The 20311-nt window shown below is 38.9% G+C and overlaps 1 protein-coding gene across 1 annotated transcript in view; it reads left to right on the top strand.

The window, feature by feature from the left end:
• The window catches only part of CPQ (carboxypeptidase Q), a 572322-nt gene that overhangs the window by 252009 nt on the left and 300002 nt on the right, over window positions 1-20311 (top strand). Inside the window, exon 4 of the mRNA XM_055546605.1 lies at window positions 16609-16816. Coding sequence (XP_055402580.1) covers window positions 16609-16816 — 208 coding nt within the window. The remainder of the gene's footprint in view (window positions 1-16608; window positions 16817-20311) is intronic.

Below are 20311 nucleotides of genomic sequence, written 5' to 3'. Positions count from 1 at the left end.
AGTGTCTTTACCTGGCTTTGGTATCAGGGTAATGCTGGCTTCATAGAATGAACTAGGAAGCATTCTCTCTTCTTAAATTATATTGGAAATAGTTTGAGAAATATTGGTATTAGTTCTTTAAATGGTTGGTAGAATCCATTATTGAAGCCATCAGTTAGAAGATATTTTTGATTACTGATTTAATTTCCTTACTAGTTATAGATTTATTCAAACTTTGTATTTTTTCATGATTCAGTCTTGGTTAGTTTCGTGTTTGTAGCAATTTGTCAATTTCATCTAGGTTACCCAATTTGTTAACGTATAACTCTCTTAAAATTCTTTTTATTTTTGTGCAATTGATAGGAATGTCCTGACTTTCATTTTGTGTGTTGTATTTATTTTTTCACTCATCTCTAAATATTTTATAGGTTCTCTTGTGAGTTCTTTGAGCCAATGGTTGGTTAAGAGTCTGCCATGTACTTTTCAGAAATATGTAAATTTTCAAGTTTTCTGTCTGATATTTGTTTCTAACTTTATTTTGTTGTGGTCAGGGAACATACTTTGCATATGTATCTTTTTAGATATATTGAGAATTAGATTTTGGCCTAACATTTGGTCTATCCTGGAAAACATTTCACATAGATTTGAGAAGAAAGTGAATGCTGTTTTTGTTAGGAAGAGTAGTCTATATATGTCTGTTAGATCTGGTTGGTTTATCGCATTGTTTAAGTCCTTTATTTTCTTACTCATTTTCTGACTAGTTGTTCACCATTACTGAGAGTTGAGTATTGAAGTCTACGACTATTATTTTATTTTTTTAATTTTATTTTATTTTTAAACTTTACAAAATTGTATTAGTTTTGCCAAATATCAAAATGAATCCGCCACAGGTATACATGTGTTCCCCATCCTGAACCCTCCTCCCTCCTCCCTCCCCATACCATCCCTCTGGGTTGTCCCAGTGCACTAGCCCCAAACATCCAGTATCGTGCATTGAACCTGGACTGGCAACTCGTTTCATACATGATATTTTACATGTTTCGATGCCATTCTCCCAAATCTTCCCACCCTCTCCCTCTCCCACAGAGTCCATAAGACTGTTCTATAATCAGTGTCTCTTTTGCTGTCTTGTACACAGGGTTATTGTTACCATCTTTCTAAATTCCATATATATGCGTTAGTATACTGTATTGGTGTTTTTCGTTCTGGCTTACTTCACTCTGTATAATAGGCTCCAGTTTCATCCACCTCATTAGAACTGATTCAAATGTATTCTTTTTAATGGCTGAGTAATACTCCATTGTGCATATGTACCACAGCTTTCTTATCCATTCATCTGCTGATGGACATCTAGGTTGCTTCCATGTCCTGGCTATTATAAACAATGCTGCGATGAACATTGGGGTACACGTGTCTCTTTCCCTTCTGGTTTTCTCAGTGTGTATGCCCAGCAGTGGGATTGCTGGATCATAAGGCAGTTCTAGTTCCAGTTTTTTAAGGAATCTCCACACTGTTCTCCATAGTGGCTGTACTAGTTTGCATTCCCACCAACAGTGGAAGAGGGTTCCCTTTTCTCCACACCCTCTCCAGCATTTATTACTTGTAGACTTTTGGATCGCAGCCATTCTGACTGGTGTGAAATGGTACCTCATAGTGGTTTTGATTTGCATTTCTCTGATAATGAGTGATGTTGAGCATCTTTTCATGTGTTTGTTAGCCATCTGTATGTCTTCTTTGGAGAAATGTCTATTTAGTTCTTTGGCCCATTTTTTGATTGGGTCATTTATTTTTCTGGAGTTGAGCTATAGGAGTTGCTTGTATATTTTTGAGATTAGTTGTTTGTCAGTTGCTTCATTTGCTATTATTTTCTCCCATTCTGAAGGCTGCCTTTTCACCTTGCTAATAGTTTCCTTTGTTGTGCAGAAGCTTTTAAGTTTAATTAGGTCCCATTTGTTTATTTTTGCTTTTATTTCCAATATTCTGGGAGGTGGGTCATAGAGGATCCTGCTGTGATGTATGTCAGAGAGTGTTTTGCCTATGTTCTCCTCTAAGAGTTTTATAGTTTCTGGTCTTACGTTTAGATCTTTAATCCATTTTGAGTTTATTTTTGTGTGTGGTGTTAGAAAGTGTTCTAGTTTCATTCTTTTACAAGTGGTTGACCAGATTTCCCAGCACCACTATTATTTCAGAGCCATCTATTTCTATTTTCCAATTCTAATTCTGTCAGTGTTTGTTTCATATATATTTATAGTCTGTTATTAGATGCATAAATGTTTATAATTCTTATGTCTTCTTCCTGTATCAAACCTTTTATTAATAAACAATATCCTTTTTTTTTCCTCTTGTAAAGTCTTTTGATTCAAAGTCTATTTTGTGTGATGTTAGTATAGGCACTACTGTTCCCTTCTGGTTACTATTTGTATGGAATATCTTTTTCCATTCTTTCACTTTTAATATGTTTGCATCTTTGAATTCAAAGCAAGTCTCATGCAGATAGCGGGTGGTTGGATCACTTAAAAACATCAGTTTTGCCAATATTTGTCTTTTGATTAGAAAGTTTAATCCATTTACATTTAAAGTAATTATTGATAATTAGTGACTTCTGTCATTTTGCTACTTGCTTTCTTTTTACCTTTTAGCATTTTTGTTTCCCATTTCCTATATTACTATCTTCTTTTGTGTTTAGTTGATTATTTTCTAGTGGAATGTTTACATTTCTTTCTCATTTCCTTTTGTTTATATTCTAGAGCTATTTTCTTTGTGGTTACCATGGGGATTACATTTAACATCCTAAAGTTATAACACTCTAATTTGAATTTAGATTAGCTTAACTTTAGTAACATACAAAAACTCTGTTCCTTTATAGCTCCTTCCCCAACCCTTTTGGTTGTTGATGTTACAGGATTACATCTCCATATATTATGTGCCCCAATACATAAACTAATTATTTTCGATGAATTACTCTCTTAAATCATGTAAAAAATGAAAAGTGGAGCTACAATCTGTGTTTACAATAAAAAATGGCTCTTATAATTGCCCATTCATCTTTACTGAGATCTTTATCTCTTTCTGTAGCTTCATGTTATCGTGTCCTTTCATTTTAACCTGTGGGATGCTTTTGATCAGTTCTCAAAGAGCAGGTTTATTCTATCATCTTCCAAGAATCTTCTGCAATGGCTTATTTCAGTAATTTTAATTTGAACTTATTTATTTGATATGGAGCTTATGTTTTTAAAAGGGAAGCTTTAATACTTATAATTTTAAAATATTCAATGTACTAATTTTTCTACCTTGGTTGTTGCAAGTTTTGGGAATATCAGTTCCGTTCAGTCGCTCAGTCATGTCTGAATCTTTGCAACCCCATGAACCGCAGCATGCCAGGCTTCTCTGGCCATCCCCAACTTCTGGAGTCCACCCAAACCCATGTCCATTGAGTTGGTGATGCCATCCAACCATCTCATCCTCTGTCATCCCCTTCTCCTCCTGCCCTCAGTCTTTCCTAGCATCAGGGTCTTTTCCAATGAGCCAGTTCTTCACATCAGGTGCCCAAAGTATTGGAGTTTCAGCTTCAACATCTTTCCTTCCAATGAACACCTAGGACTGGTCTCCTTTAGGATGGACTGACTGGTTGGATCACCTTGCAGTCCAAGGGACTCTCAAGAGTCTTCTCCAACACCACAGTTCAAAAGCATCAATTCTTTGGGGCTCAGCTTTCTTTACAGTTCAACTCTCTGTATAGTTCATACATGACCACTGGAAAAACCATAGCCTTGACTAGACAGACCTTTGTTGACAAAGTAATGTCTCTGCTTTTTAATATGCTGTCTAGGTTGGTCATAACTTTCCTTCCAAGGAGTAAATGTCTTTTAATTTCATGGCTTCAATCACCATCTTCAGTGATTTTTGAGCCCAAAAAAATAAAGTCAGGCACTGTTTCCCCATCTAGTTGCCATGAAGTGATGGGACCAGATGCCATGATCTTAGTTTTCTGAATGTTGAGCTTTAAGCCAACATTTTCACTCTCCTCTTTCACTTTCATCAAGAAGGTCTTTAGTTCTTCACTTTCTGCCATAAGGGTGGTGTCATCTGCATATCTCAGGTTATTGATATTTCTCCCAGCAATCTTGATTTCAGCGTGTGCTTCTTCCAGCCCAGCGTTTCTCATGATGTACTCTGCATAGAAGTTAAATAAGCAGGGTGACAATATACAGCCTTGACATATTCCTTTTCCTATTTGGAACCAGTCTGTTGTTCCATGTCCAGTTCTAACTCTTGCTTCCTGACCTGCATACAGATTTCTCAAGAGGCATGTCAGGTGGTCTGGTATTCCCATCTCTTTCAGAATTTTCCACAGTTTATTGTGATCCACACAGTCAAAGACTTTGGCATAGTCAATAAAGCAGAAATAGATGTTTTTCTGGAACTCTCTTGCTTTTTCTATAATCCAGCGGATGTTGGAAATTTGATCTCTGGTTCCTCTGCCTTTTCTAAAACCAGCTTGAACATCTGGAAGTTCACAGTTCACGTATTGCTGAAACCTAGCTTGGAGAAATTTAAGCATTACTTTACTAGCGAATGAGATGAGTGCAATTGTGTGGTAGTTTGAGCATTCTTTGGCATTGCCTTTCTTTGGGATTGGAATGAAAACTGACCTTTTCCAGTCCTGTGGCCACTGCTGAGTTTTCCAAATTTTCTGGCATTTGAGTGCAGCACTTTCACCGCATCATCTTTCAAGATTTGAATATATTTGGCTGCAAATAAAGATAAATCTGACTTTTAGTCAGGATTCTTTGGAAAAAGGGACCCAATAAGGTATATATAAACTGTTCAACAGATATATAGAGCACATATGTATTTGTTGAGCACTTTAAAATATGGTAGGAAATATAAATACTTAAAATACGGTAGAAGCTACAAGTTCTTGCTGTAAAAAGAATCATTCGACATGGTCTAGACTCTTGAGTAGCTCACTTCTACTATGGGATGTTTAGGCGCGTGAATATAACAGTATCATAAGGGCTACAAACAGAAATATTTAGGGAGAAGCAGGAGTACATAGGGGAATGAGTCTGGAACTCTGCCTTGGTGGTATTCAGACACCTTTACAGAAAAAGGGCCAGCTGAATTGATCATTGAAGGAAAATGCCCAGGCATTTTCTTGGTCCTCCTTTAAGGAGAGTGAATCAACTTTTTTGCTCAGATAAGACTAGGAGATGATAAAAGTGTTACACCAAAAAGGGTCCTTATGTCAGTTAAGCTTGGGAATGCTTAGTCAAACATGTTTCTTAGCTATGTTGCTTCTCAGAGCTATCAATAAACTAATGTGCTTTGTGACTCCTCAAAGCAGAGACATAGTGCTCAGTGTTTCATGACTGTATTTGCCCATGGGATCTTTTGCCCCTTACAAGGTTTCTTCGGCCTGGTATTCTGTAGAAAATGCTCTGAGAACATGGCTCTAGTGTTTCCTTTGGTGCTTAGCTGATACTTTGTTGATTTTCTTTTTTAACTTTTAAATTTAAAAATTGGTTTACTTACAATATAGTGTTAGTTTCAGATGTACAGCAAAGTAATTCAGATTAATAGTAATACAGATTTTTTTGTTGTTTGTTTTGCAGGTTCTATTCTATGTTATTCAAGATACTGGATATAATTCCCTGTGCTATATAATAAATTACTTGGCGCATATCTATTTTATATGTAGTAGTTTGTATCTGTTAATCCCATATCCCTAATTTGTCCCTCCCTCCCTCTCTTTTGGTATCCATCAGCTTGTTTTCTATGTCTGTGAATCTGTTTCTGTTTTGTATATGTATATTCAGTTTTGTATTACTTTTTGCATTCCATATATGAATGATAACATACAGTACGTGTCTTTCTCTGTTTGATTTATTTTGCTGGGTGTAATAGTCTCTAGGTCCACCTGTGTTGGTACAGATGGCAGTATTTCAATCTTTTTTATGACTGAGTGATATTCCAGTACACACACACCCCACATTTTCTTAAGCCAGCGGGCTGTTGGTGAGTACCTGGGTTGTTTCCGTATGTTAGTTACTGTAAATACTGCTGCTGTGAACACTGGCATGTATCTTTTGAGATTAGTGCTTTTGTTTTCTCTGGATATATACTTAGGAGTGGTGTTGCTGAATCATACGGTAGTTCTATTTTTAGCTTTTTTAGGTAACCTCCATGCTGTTTTCCATGGTGGGTACAGCAATTTTACATTTCCACCAACAGTGTATGATAATTTCCCTTTCTCCACATCCTCCCCAACATTTGTTATTTGTAAACTTTTTGATGACAGCTATTCTGACCTGTGTGTGGCTTTGATTTGCATTTCTCTAATAATTAGTGATTCCTTTCCTCTTTTCTTCTTGCTGAGCCTGGCTAAAGATTTATTAATTTTATTTATTTGTAAAAAACAAAACAAAATAAGAGCTCTCTGTTAATTTAGGAGAACTACTGTGGTCTTGAAGGGGTATTTTTATGTGGGAGTGTCCCTGTGTAGACTGTGTTTTATCCAGTGTCTTTGGCACGAGGGCTGATTTTGATGTAGACACCAGCCACATCTTTCCTCAGGGTGTGCTGGCCACTGTCACCTTGATAGGGAGCATGGTTGGTGCTGGAGGGTGTAAAACCTGTGCCGTGTGTGAGGCAGAACTTTCTCTGCCCTGTAGCTATCCCTGGCCTCTCAGGGGTGGGGTGTGCTCCCCATTTGCTACAGCAGAAGTCCCGAGTGCTGGGCTTAAGTGGTCTGTTCCCTTTCAGTGTGTGTTTTGCCCAAAGGACAGGAGTACTGAGTCTTCTGTGCTTACAGAGATCTGATGTACTGCCCATGTAGGCGTGTGCAGCTCCACTCAGACAAAACCCACGTTGCATTCCTCCCCTTGGTGCAGTGTCTAGTGTAAGGCATCTAGTGCTGTGTGATCTAGGGTGAGGCTGTGGTGTGGTGTGGGCAGGGGTGGAGCGGTCTCTAGGCTGGAGCTGGGGTTTGGGGCACCTTGGCTGGAGGAACTGAAGGGGCTATGCTGTCAGCGGTCTGGGCTGCCTCTGTAGTGCAGACTGAGGTAGCACCTGCCCTGGAGCTGCGGCCCCACACCTGCCCCAGACCTCCCGCCCCAGAGCCTCCTGTGCGTCCCTGGACTGAGTCTTCTCCCAGGGCCCGTCTGCTCCAGATCCAATGCCAAGATGTGGTGTGGAGTGGGCAGAGCCGGGGTGTTGCCCCACTTGGATTCTGCAGCACGGTGAGGTGGCAGCCACGGTGCAAGGCTCTCTCTACCCTGTTTGTTGGTAAGCCAGCACCTCTTTGTCAGTGGAGTCAAGACTTCTCCAGCCCTTCTCCAGTTCCTGCGGTTCTCCCTGAAGCCAAGAGGGCTTGTCTCCTCCATGTAGGACTCAGACTGAGCTGCTCAGCTGTGGCTCAACCTAATCCAGCCCCAGGTCAAGGGTCTGCCTGTGCAGACCCTCTTTCTTTCAGATCCTAAGGGTGGAAGTCCTGACCCTATGTCCTTTTTCCATCCTACCCAGGTATGTGGAAGTCTTCCCTACAGCTGCTGTAGAGTTCTGCCAGTCTCCAGTTAGTTTTCCGTGAGAACTGTTCCACATGTAGATGTGTTTGTGGGGGAGGTGAGCTCCACGTCCTTCTATTCTGTCATCTTGCTCTGACCTTGTATGACTATCTGATGCTTTGTTTTAAAAATATTTTCTTCATGTCAAGAAAGAAGTCAACCATTCCTTACCCTCTGGCCTCAGAGTTTTAATCAAGAATGGATAATAAATAATTCAAATGTCTTTATCTTATTTCCCTTATGACAAAATGTGCTGTCTAGCTTGTTTTGGCTTTTATAACAAAAATACCATAGACTGGGTGGCTTATACACAACCAACAGTTATTTCTTACAGTTTTGCGGGCTGGAAAGTCCAAGATCACGGTGCCAGCAGATTCAGTGTCTGGTGAGCACCCACTTCCTAGACAGTGTTTTTTCACTATAACCTCATGTGATGGAAGGAGTGACAGATCTTTCTGGAGCCTCTTTTCTAAGTGTACTAATCCCTCTAAGGTGGGCTATATCCTCATGACCCAATCACTTGCCAAAGGCCTCACTTCCTAAAACCATCACCATGCAGGTTAGATTTCCAACATATAAATTTTGCAGGGACACAAGCATTCAGTCTATAGCATGTGCTATGAGTTATGTCTTCAGTTCTATTCTAATAGGAGGATGTTTGGGCTCTGAGGGTAATGAGAGATTAGCATAGTTTAACAGAGTTAATAATAGAAATGGCATATTTCTTACTGAGAAGACAGGGATCTTGGGTTAGATGATCTTTAAATACTTTCCAGTCCAGTTAATCAAAACTGTTTCCCATTGAGACTTAAACTAAAAACAGTATTTAATTAGTAAAATGGACAGAACATTTCATTGGTTAAGGTTACCATCTTCATTTATAAAATGATTTTTATGTTACTTCATATCTTTATCATTATTATTTTTATTAAATGAATTATCTATTGTAACATTTTTGTTATTCCAAGGTAGGTTTTCATCTTACTTAATCAGAAGTACGTCTTTCTTTTAGAGATTGTAAAGATTCAAGGAGAAAATAAGAAGACAAATTAAGATGATGAAATGACTAAACATTAGCAGAAAATTAGAAGAACAAGATCAGAAAGGAAAAAAGGGAACAAATACATGTTTTGATGTTTAGGTTACAAAATATCTAAAAATAACAAAACTAGTATTTATACAATACTTCTAGATGACAACATCTTGTGTAAAAATTTTTAGATATCTTGAATTCTCTTTTATATTCATTTTACAGGCAGTACCTCCTTATATCTTTAATTTCCTTTATATTTTTTTTTGTCTTAGAAATAAGCCAAAACCTTCATATATGCTGTGGATGTTACAAAAAAAAAAAAATCACTCGGTTTTGTTCCACTAAGCACTTTGACCATCTTCTTTCTGTCTCACACTTGTAGAGCTGGCTGGGTTCCTCTGTTTTGGAAGAAGGCACAGCTCTCTGATGCTGTGTTACGGCATCTCTGATGATGTCTGTTACAGTCTCCTTACTAAGAACTTTCAGTTAATAGGTTGGTTGAGTTTTGCTCATGTGGAGTCTGTCATCAATATGGACTAGAATTCAAGAATTTGATTTTTCCTTCTCTTTTTTTCTGCCATTTCAACTGAATTATGAAAATTAGAAATGAAATTTAGCCCTACTTTCTCTCTCTTGATCAAGATTTTCTTTTGCTTTCCTTTTTTAACCTGTGGGAGTTGGAACTATTTCAGTGTTTCCTTTTTGTGAAATTATGGTGTAAATGAATCCTTTTGCCTTTATATTCTTAATGGCAGTATGAATGCCTGAGATCAATTTACTCTTGTTGTTGTTAGTGACAGTAGAAAAGTCTAAGATGAATTTACTGTTAAAGTGCTAAATCTAAAAAAAAAAAATTAATAAAATCAATTGTAATTTTTGTAAGAAAGTTATTTTCAAACTGATTTTTGAAACAAACAAACAGAATTTGTTGTTTAATCACTAAGTCGTGTTTGATTATGTGACCCTATGGACTGTAGCTTGCCAGGCTTCTCTGTCCATGGGATTTTCCAGGCAAGGATACTGGAGTGGGTTGCCATTTCCTCCAGGGGATCTTTCTGACTCAGGGATTGAACCTGCATCTCTGGCATTAACAACCAAATTCTTTACTACTGATCCACCAGGGAAGCAAATAAACAGAATAGATGCTCTTTTAACCTTCCTAATAAGGAAGTTTAAAAAAACACTCTCGTAAAAACAAAAAGACAATAGCTTCAAAAGCTCCCAGTCCTCATAATCATTTCCACCTATTTTTTCAGGAAACATTCCAAGACTTCAGTGTGTTGTGAATAATTTTTACTTTAGTCAATGTCTCCATACCCCTGTGGAAATCTACCTGTTCCTCAGTAAGGATACATAATTTTCCTTTTGTAAGATATTTAACATCACAAGGTGACATCCGCTTTCAACGGTTGATTTGAACTTTGCAAATTTTGAAGTACTTGGGAACAAAGTGTACCTTGTATCTTCTGTAAAGAGCTAGTCAAAAGTGACTAGTGTAAGGGAGTTTGACTGACGTATGGCAATCAGGTGGGAAATAGCAAACCTACTTGTTTAAACCTTGCACTTATTTTATGTAGATAAAAGATAATATTCAACCTACTTCAAATTATATCACTTCACACCACATACACAAGAAATTTAGTAGGATTTGAAAAGCTGATTTGAAACTTAGTTTCCATATTCATTTTATATTTTGGGATTACTCTCTTGCAAGCGTAGAGAGCAGCAGGCTTTGTTTTCATACATCTCATAAACCAGAGTCATGAAAGCATGGTTTTTTGAATGAACTTTTTCCCTTGAAGAGAAATCTGGAAGCTTAGGTTTTTATTTTGATATTTTATATTAAAAGTTTTATTAGGATACATCCACAAACCATATAATTTACTTTTTAACACATACAGGTTTTTTTTAGTATATTCAAAGATTTTGCAAGCACCATCACTGTCTAATTTTAGAACATATTTATCATCCTGATAAGAAATCCCCAAATCAGCATTCACTCCCCATTTCCCTTTCCTTTCCAACAGCACAAGACAACCTAAAATTTACTTCCTACCTCTATGAATTTGCCTTTTCTGAACATTTCTTGCAAATGGAATTTTATGATACAGTAAGTCTCCTACGTGTAAACAAGTTTCGTCCTGAGAGCACATTTATAAATCTAACTTGTTTATAAGTCCAATAAAGTTAGTCTAGGTACCCAACTAAATAAGTTGATAAACAGTATATAATAGATTTTATAACACTTTTCACACAGATAACACATAAAAAACAAATACAAAAAATAAAGAAAGCATTTTTAATCGTACAGTATAGTACCTTGAAAATTACAGTAGCACAGTATAACAGCTGGCATACAGAGGCTGGCATCCAGAGGCTGGCATACAGAGGCTGGCATCCAGGGAACGGTTACTGACCGGAGGAGGAAGAGGTGGAAGGTGGTGGAGCTGAAAGAATCATCAGCAGTAGGAGACAGGGCAAGCTGCAAGTTCACTCACATCCTTGGGCTTGAAATAAAGACTCTGTACTACACAGTAAAGTACTCAAAAGCACACCGCTTACAGAGAACGCAGGCACATGACAATGTACGCCAGACACGTGAACTAACTTATGTGACTAGACATGCAAACACGTGTTCACGTCTTTGAAAGTTTGCCACTTGAAGCTTAGTACGTAGGGGACTAACTGTCTGTGGTGTGGTGTGATTGGCTTCTTTCACTTAGGATAGTGTTTTCAAGGTTCATTCATGTTGTAGCACACTTTAGAACAATTGTTTTTTATTGCTGAATAGTATTTCATGGTATAGATATAGTGTATTGGAATATCCCCTCATCAGCTAATGGACGTTAGGTTTGTTTCCGTCTTTGGCCTCTTCTGAATAATACCGTAAACATTTGTGTGCTCATTTTTTTGTGAACACATATTTTCATTTCTTTTGAGTTTATACCTAGTAGTAGAACTGTGGGTTGTATGGTAACTAAATGTTTAACTTTTTGAGGAACTGTCAAATTGACTATGCCATTTTATATTCATACCAGCTATGTACAAGGGCTCAGAGTCTTCCACATTATTGCCAGCGTTTCTTTTTACCTTTCTTTTTGTTCATAGCCATCCTATGCAAAGTGGCACCTCGTTGTAGTTCTGACCTGCATTTCCCTTATAGCTAGTGGTGTGCTGCATCTTTTCACATGCTTTTTATACATTTGTGTATCTTATTTGTTGAACTGTCTATTCAAATTCTTCATGCATTTTTAAATTGGGTAGTCTTTTATTATTGAGCTTTAAAGAGTGATTAATATATTTTAGACACAAGTGCCTTCTCAGATATTTGATTCATAAAAGTTTTTCTCCCATTCTGTGGTTTGTTTTCTTCACTTTTTGGTGGTGCCATTTGAAGTACAAAAGTTTAATGTTTTGATGATTCAATTTATCTCTTTTTTCTTTTGTTGCTTATGACTTCAATGTTGTATCTAAGAAATAATTTCCTTACCTGAGATTGTGAAGTTTTATAGTTTTAGCTCTTACATTTGGGTCTATGATTCCTTCATATTTTGTGTGATATAGGGGTGCAATTTCATTATTTTTCATGCAGGTATCTGGTTGGCCCCAGCACCATTTGTGGAAATACTTTTCATCCCCACTGAATTATTTCAACCCTCTTTTTGAAAATGAATTGATCATTCTTATAAAGTTTATTTCTCAATTCTCAATTCTATTTTATTGATCACTATATCTATCTTTATACCCATACTATCCTTTTAATTACTATAGATTTGTAGTGTGTTTTTAAATGTGGAAGTGTGAATCCACCAGTTTTGTTCTACTTTTTCAACTTGTGCTGGTTATTTTGAGTCCCTCGTTTTTCCATACGAATTTTGGAATCAACTTGTAAATTTCGTCAAAAAAGGCAGCTAGAATTTTGATAGGGATTGCACTGAATCTGTAAATAAATTGGGGGACTATTGTCATCTTAAGAGGGCTTCCCTGGTGGCTCGGTCAGTAAAGAATCTGCCTGCAGTGCAGGAGATGCAGGTTCAATCCCTGCTTCAGGAAGGTCCCCTGGAGGAGGGCGTGGCAAACCACTCCAGTATTCCTGCCTGGAGAATCCCATGGACTGAGGAGCCTGACAGGCTACATTCCGTAGGGTCGAAAAGATTTGTACGCAACTGAAGCGACTGAGCACAACACACACACACACCATCTTAAGAATGTGAAGTCTTCCAATCCATGAACATAGGGCACTTTTCATTTGGATCTTCTTTATCTCAACATTTTGCAGTTTTCATTGTGCAAATCTCACACATCTTTTGTTAAATTTTATTTTGTTCCTTTTGTTGCTAATGAAAAAGCGATTGTTCATTTTCAGATTGCTCATTGCTGTGCTGTGCTGTGCTTTGCTGTGCTTAGTCACATAGTCATGTCCAACTCTTTTCGACCCCATGGACTGTAGCCTGCCAGGCTCCTCTGTCCATGGGATTCTCCAGGCAAGAATACTGGGGTGGGTTGCCATGCCTTCTTCCAGGGGATCTTCCCAACCCAGGGATCAAACTCAGGTGTCCCTCGTTTCTACTGTATTGCTACTATATTGTATTGTTTATCACTACTGTACAATTGATTTTTGTATATTGATCCTGAAACCTTGCTGTACTTGCTCATTAGTTCTAGTAGTTTTTGTGTGTGTGATTCCTTATGATATTCTATATATTTGACCATCTGTGAACAGTTTTACTTCTTTTTTCCAATCTAGATTTCTTTTATTTCTTTTTCTTGTCTGATTTTTTTAGCTAGAACCTCTGGTCCAATATTGAATAAAAGTGGTCAGAGCAGACATCTTAGTCTTGTTTTTTGATCTCAGGGGGAAAGTATTTCATCTTCTACACTAATTAAGATGTTTGCTATGGGTGGTAGCTCAGATGGTAAAGCGTCTGCCTACAATGTGGGAGACCTGGGTTCAATCCCTGGGTCAGGAAGATCTGGAGAAGAAAATGGCAACCCACTCCAGTATTCTTGCCTGGAAAATCCCATGGACGGAGGAACCTGGTAGGCTACAGTCCACGGGGTCGCAAAGAGTCGGACATGACTGAGCAACTTCACTTTCATAGATAGCTTTTATTGAATTGAGGAAGTTCCCTTCCATTTTTAGTTTGTTGAGTGTTTTTATTATGAAAGAGGATTAGATTTTGTCCAAGGCTTAGTCAGCATGTATTGAGATGATCGTGTGATTTTTATCTTTTATTACATTATTATAATGTGCTACATTGATTGACTTTTTTGATATTGCATTCCTGAATAAATTCCTCTTGCTCATGGTGTTTTCATATGTTGCTGTATCAGTTTATTTTAGTTTCTTTTTTTTTTTTTTTTTTGCATTTATACTTACAAGCGATTTTGGGTTGTAGTTTTCTTTCCTAGCAGTGTCTATGTCTGGTTTTGTTAGTAGTAGTAGTGGCCTTGTAGAATGAGTTGGGAAGCGTTCCCTTCCCTTGTATTTTTTGAAGACTTTACGAGGGATTGATATTAATCTTTAAATGTTCTTATTTTGATTTTTTTTTTTACAGCTCCCTTTGTCATATGTGCTTTGTTATTGTTAAATTGCACACAGGGCTTGTAAACGGGGTCAGGGAGCTGATGTTTATGCTGATCCTCTCCTGTAGGACAATTGACAGTGACAACGCAGAACTTCAACTAAAACTGTTGAGTCTTCTGTCTGCTTCTGCTGGACAGTGCTGAATACTCCACCACCAGAGCACATGTTTAATTACAGAAATAAATTAGAAGCATTTTATATCTTGAATTCAGTACCACAGTTGGAAAATGCCATTTTCCTCAGTAGAGCCATGGGTGTATGCCCAGTTCACTGTACCTAGATTAAGAACTCTTACCTGCAACTTATTAGTGCCAATTTGTTTGGAAACATTATTTAAAAGAGCCTATTAAGTGTTACACTGACCTCCTTTCGAGTCAGAGAGCCTGAGAACAAGGAGAGTTTGTTGGATCCTAGACATCACGTAAGGTAATATGAATAATAAATATTTAGATTGTCTTCCTACATGTTTCAAAATACTTTCAGTTATTAATCACTCTACCAAGTCAGTGGGGAAAATTAACACTTAAGAAATAATAATAATGACAACTAATGTTTACTAAGTAATTCCTATGTGCCAAGCACTTTTAAATCCTTTACATATGCTATCTCTTTTATTCCTCAGAGCAATCTTATGAGGTCAGTGCTAATTTTATTCTCCATGTTTCAGATGTGGAAGCTCAGGAACAGAGAGATGATCCAAGTTGCTTGGTGTCAGGCAGTCAGAGAGTTGGCAGAACCAGGATCTGACCTGAGTTATGTAACTTCATGCTGCTGCTGCTAAGTCGCTTCAGTTGTGTCCGACCCTGTGCAGCCCCATAGACGGCAGCCCACCAGGCTCCCCCGTCCCTGGGATTCTCCAGGCAAGAACACTGGAGTCAGAGTGGGTCAGGCATATTCTGAAACAGGGATTCAGATTCAGGCTTTGTTTTATAAGTTTTAGATTTAAAAGTCATTTGTCTCTCTCTTATGAAGGATAAAATTTCCAGCCAACACTTAAGAAATGTCTATAAAGAATGTGCTTAGATTGTCCTAAGGACTTGAGCTCACACAGTCTCTCTCTGCAAGATTAATGTAATAGATAAATTAGTATGATAAATATTTAACATTTATCGAGTGCTTACTATATTCTAGGATAAGTAATATGTTTGTATAAATTAAGTAAATTTGCAAAATAACTGTGAAGTGGATATTATAATTACCATCTTCAATCACAGATGAAGCCACTGAAGCAAAGATGTATAACTTGAGTGCGTGCATACTCAGTTGCTTCAGTCATGTCTGACTCTTTGTGACCCTAGGGACCATCACCCGCCAAGCTCTTCTATCCTTGGGATTCTCCAAGTGAGAATACTGGAGTGGGTTGCCATGCCCTCCTCCAGGGGATCTACCTGACCCAGGAATCCAACCTGGGTCTCCTGCATTGCAGGCAGATTCTTTACCCGCTGAGCCACCAGGGACGTCTGATGTGTAACTTGCCCAATGCCAATTAGTAATAAGTGGCACAGTCCAGATTTGAATCCAGAATCTCGGTTCTTAATCACTTTGCCCTGCAGTTTCTCTAAGTCAGTAAGTCATCACCTAATACACGGTCACGAGAATATAGTCACACCAAGAAAGCAGTGGTAAGACTGCATCATCGTGTTTGTACACATGAAGACTGAAGTCACTTCTCCAGGAGAGAAATGTGTTTTGGCTAAAAGGAGGAGAAACACGTTTCTCTGAATATAAGACCACCTGAAGCAAGTATGGAAATATTAAAAAAAAAAATTTAATTTGGATAAGAAGGCTCTTAGCTTGTGCTTCCACAGAAGACAGGAGTAGACTGATGGGATACGGGGAGCATTCGGGAGCCTTTTTCTTGTAGTGGTGACATCACCGGACCCGGGTTTACTTGGCACTTTTCCTTATGGAAACACAAACATTTCTTCCAACATTGTTGTGTGGTTTTCCTGCAGAGCGTTCTACCCTTACGCAGGGCATTCTACCCTTATGCAGGGCTACATTGCAGACCTCTGTGTTCGGGTGGGAAGACAGCAGCACTCGAGCCAGACCAGAGAGCCAGGTGCATCTACGCCAGTTTGTGGGTCCTCTGGTCTGTAGCTGTGATAGAGTTTTATCTCCTCGAACACATGTGTTCACCTCTTGGTCTTGAAGACACTGAGTTTGAAGCAATTTTCAACTTTTTAAAGGATTATTCAAATTATCAAAATACATTTTATAGCATGTTTTCAATGAAATTATTATTAAACTGAAGTTTCTAAGTTATTTTTATAAAAAAAAATTACCTTCACATCAAAAGCAAGTAAACCAATATTGCCCACCCTTTCTATTCCTCACATGCAAACAAAGACCAGTGAAAATCAAATGTCAAATACAGGGGCTTTTAAAAAATACGTTTGGTCCATTTCCACTATCAAGGTAACATGGTGACTTCTTTTCTCAAGTCCTCACACAGGTATTCAGGAATACCAGAAGGGTGTGCCAAAGATCCCAACAGCTTGTATTACGGTGGAGGACGCAGAGATGATGTCAAGAATGGCTTCTCGCAGGAACAAAATTGTCGTTCAGCTGAAGATGGGGGCAAAAAGCTATCCAGATGCTGATTCCTTCAACACGGTGGCAGAGATCACTGGGAGCAAGTATCCGGAGCAGGTGAGTGAAGACAAAGGAAAGGGATGGACTGTCTGGGAACAGGATGTTGCACTCAAGTTTCAGTTTTTAGAAATAGTTTAGGAAAGAGAGCACGAATCTGCAGAGCTGATCCTCATAGACTCATTAAAGGCAAACACTTCATAAACACACACACACACACACAAGGCTTCCCTGGTGGTTCAGATGGTAAAGAATCTACCTGCAATGCAGGAGACCCAGGTTCAATCCCTGGGTGGGGAAGATCTCCTGGAGAAGGAAATGGCAACCCACTCCAGTATTCTTGCCTGGGAAATCCCATGCACCAAGAAGCCTGGAGGGCTACAGTCCACGGGGTTGCAAAGAACAATTGAGCAACTAACACACACACACACACACATTTTCCCTATTAAAAGTTTACTACGTTGAATGAACAAGGGCAGGACTAACCAAAGGGCAAAACATGACCCGCTGTGTGGAAGTTCACCTCTGAATAGCTGAGGGCAGTATTTGTCTATTTGTGTCGAATTTCTTCCATTTGGAACCAGCTTGGCATTTGAGATCATGCCAATAGTTGATAGTAGGCTTATTGTGTGACTTGTCTTCATCTTTTCAAAGCTCCATGAAGTAGGTCTATTTTCTCCATTTTACGGTTGAGGAAAAATAATCTAGAAGGAAGCTCACTTGCCTAAGGTCCATACAGCTAGTAAATGGCTGAGGAGGGACTCAAACCAGGACCTTGTGAATATTAAACCAAACTGTAGACCACAGTTTATGTGAAATCTTTAGAGGTGTTTTTTTTTTTTTAATCAAATAGTCCTAGATACATATTCAAACTCTATACTAGCTGAAGATTAAATAACTTCAGCGAGTTACTTATTCTCTAAGTCTAAGAGAATTTATCTACAAAGAAGGGGAAGAACAGGATTAGTGTGAGGACTAGATTAGATAATGCACATCCGATAGCCTCCTGATTCAGTGTTTGTCATGTCACAGGCACCCACTGAATGTCATGTTTTCTTCCTATGACATTAAATGTACAAAAAAATGGCTTTTATGAGGTTTCTGGTATGAATCTTATTTATTAGTAGGTATTGGAATTCTGAAAATAGCCCCTAAAATAAAGCTGTTCGGGAAGTTTAGACTTGTATTTCGTTTAAGGGGATCAGCGGGATGAGAGAACAAGGGCACAGTGATGGAGAAACTTCTGCAAGCGTCCTAGCTTGGGGCCTCTCTCAGACTTAAGGGCTGCGCTGCAGTACAGATTCGGTTTAATTCCAGAACCCTTTTCTCTCTTCCTAAATGAACTGCTCCCAGGGCTGGGGCATGCATCGACCCTGGGGTTATAAGCCACAGATATAGTGGAAAAGCAAGATCTCAATAGGACCAGGGGAGTCAGACAGCCTTAGCGAAATTATAGTTTTAAGTGTTGAGAAAAGAAACAAGTCTCTTGTCTCTTCAAGAAACAGAGGCAATAGAAGAGCCAAGAGTCCAGGTTCCAGGAACTGAGTAGTCAAGACCCCTTGGAGTGTAATCCTTACTGTCAGTACTTCCAGGACGAAATGTTGCTTTGTTAAGGTTGTTAGTCCAGGTGGGAGGGGTTTAGGATTATATTTTTATCAGCTGTCCAGATGCGCACGCTGGTTCTAGCCTGAGAACAGGGGGCAAGATGAGAGTGAGTTATCAGAACCGTAGTCTGAAATGGCCAGTGGGTGTCAGGGTCTGTGGCTAAAGCATTAAAACAGAGGCATTCTCGGGCAGCAGCAGCTGGAGGGTTGAGGTGGTGCTGGCTCAGAGCTTCCCAGGAGCCAAGGCATCTTCCCGCTGCGCGCGGTCAGTCTACTCCTCAGCCCTGCAGGATTGTTTTTTCAATCAGTTTTACTGAGGTATAGTTCACATAAAATAAGCTTACCAAATTAAAGTGTACAATTCCATGAGTGTTGAAAAATGCACACAGGAATATAACCCCAAACATAATAAAGAATATTTTTCTCACCCCAAATGTTCCCTTGGGCCCCCTTACAGTCCATCTCTTCCTCAAGTCCCCTGTCCCCGAGGGACCACGATCTGCTTCCTGAAACTATAGCTCTTTCTTCTCTAGAATTTCATGTAGATAGAATCATGCACGTGGAGTCTTTCACCCTGGCTTCATTCACTCAGCATAATGCTTTTGAGGTTTATCCATGTTGTATCTGCTGCTCATTCCTTTATTCTGCTGAGTAATATTTCATTGTGAGGCTAGACCACAATGTGTTTATCCATTCACCAAGGATGATGGACATTTTGGTGGTTTCTGGTTTTTGACTGTTATGAATAAAGCTTTTGTGAACATTCTTGCATAAGTCTTCTCCTGGCCATATGTTTTCCTTCTTTATAAACAACAACAACAAGTGCCTAGGAGTGGAATTGCAAGGCTTGCCTGAATCTTAGCATCCTAATCTCTGTAAAGATGCTTCAGTCTGTATTCTATGGGGTAGCACCTTCTCCAGGTGTGTGATGGACAATTGCAGAGAGGTCCTAGGAGTCAGGATTTCACCTCAGTCATAGTGTTGCGTAGCATTCCAAGAGTTAGTTATAAATATTTTGTTACCTAGATGTAAATGATGGAAGATTAGCAAAAGGTCTCCCACAGAGAAGTCACAGTATTACCTTCCCAGAAGGAATGTGGGTGAGTGCTGTGCAGTGACGTGCACGTGGCTGTGTGTGGGGGAGTCTGCCTTACAATCTGCCTAGAACCACAGAGGGGTCTAGGCTGTGAAGGGAAGCTGGAAGCGTCTGTTTTCCCCCTAGGGGTTAGGCAACTTAATGAACGTAAGCACAGTACATCCCTTACAAAGTCTCCTCGGGGAACCCTCCCCTCATTCCACCACTTGATGCCATTGTTAGACCATCATCTCCCATCAGAGCTTGTCCCAGATGCCATGAGCCTTCTGTTTACTTTCTTTTTTTCTCTAACGCCTATCCCAGAATTTGGCAGGCAGTGGCTTCTCCATACATATTTTATTTCAGTGAAATGAGGAGAGAAATAATAAAAAGAGAAGAAAATGAATGGATGATTTTCTTAATCTGTATTCTCTTTAAATCCAGAAGTTTTCCTGCCTATTTAGAACATTGGTTGTCCATGGGCATATTGGACATCACCCCTAAATGCATTTCTATGTGGCTAAACTCGAGTTCATCACCTCCCTCACACCTGACACCTCATCTTAATTTCTTGTCTCTATTAAAGGAACCCTATTTACTTAGGAGCACAGTTCAGAGACTTCAAGTTATTTTTCCTTCTCTCCTCTCTATCACTGTCCTACAGTTAAGAGCCATATCCCATTCAGTCTGCTTTCAACCTATTTTTTAAAAAAATGTAGTCCTGCTTTGTCTTTATGTTGCTATTGTTCTAATTCAGGCCCTTGAAATTTCCCTCCTGACTTTCTTTTCTTCTGTTCTTTTTCTGCTTCTGCATTTTTGCAATGCAGTTCAGTTATCTTTTAAAATGCCAATCTCAAAGTGGAGTTTCCAAGCTGT

This window comes from Bubalus kerabau, chromosome 14 (genome assembly GCF_029407905.1).
Source record: "Bubalus kerabau isolate K-KA32 ecotype Philippines breed swamp buffalo chromosome 14, PCC_UOA_SB_1v2, whole genome shotgun sequence".
Lineage (NCBI taxonomy): Eukaryota > Metazoa > Chordata > Mammalia > Artiodactyla > Bovidae > Bubalus > Bubalus kerabau.
Note: the sequence above shows the minus strand (reverse complement) of the source record. Positions and strands in the feature narration are given on the sequence as shown.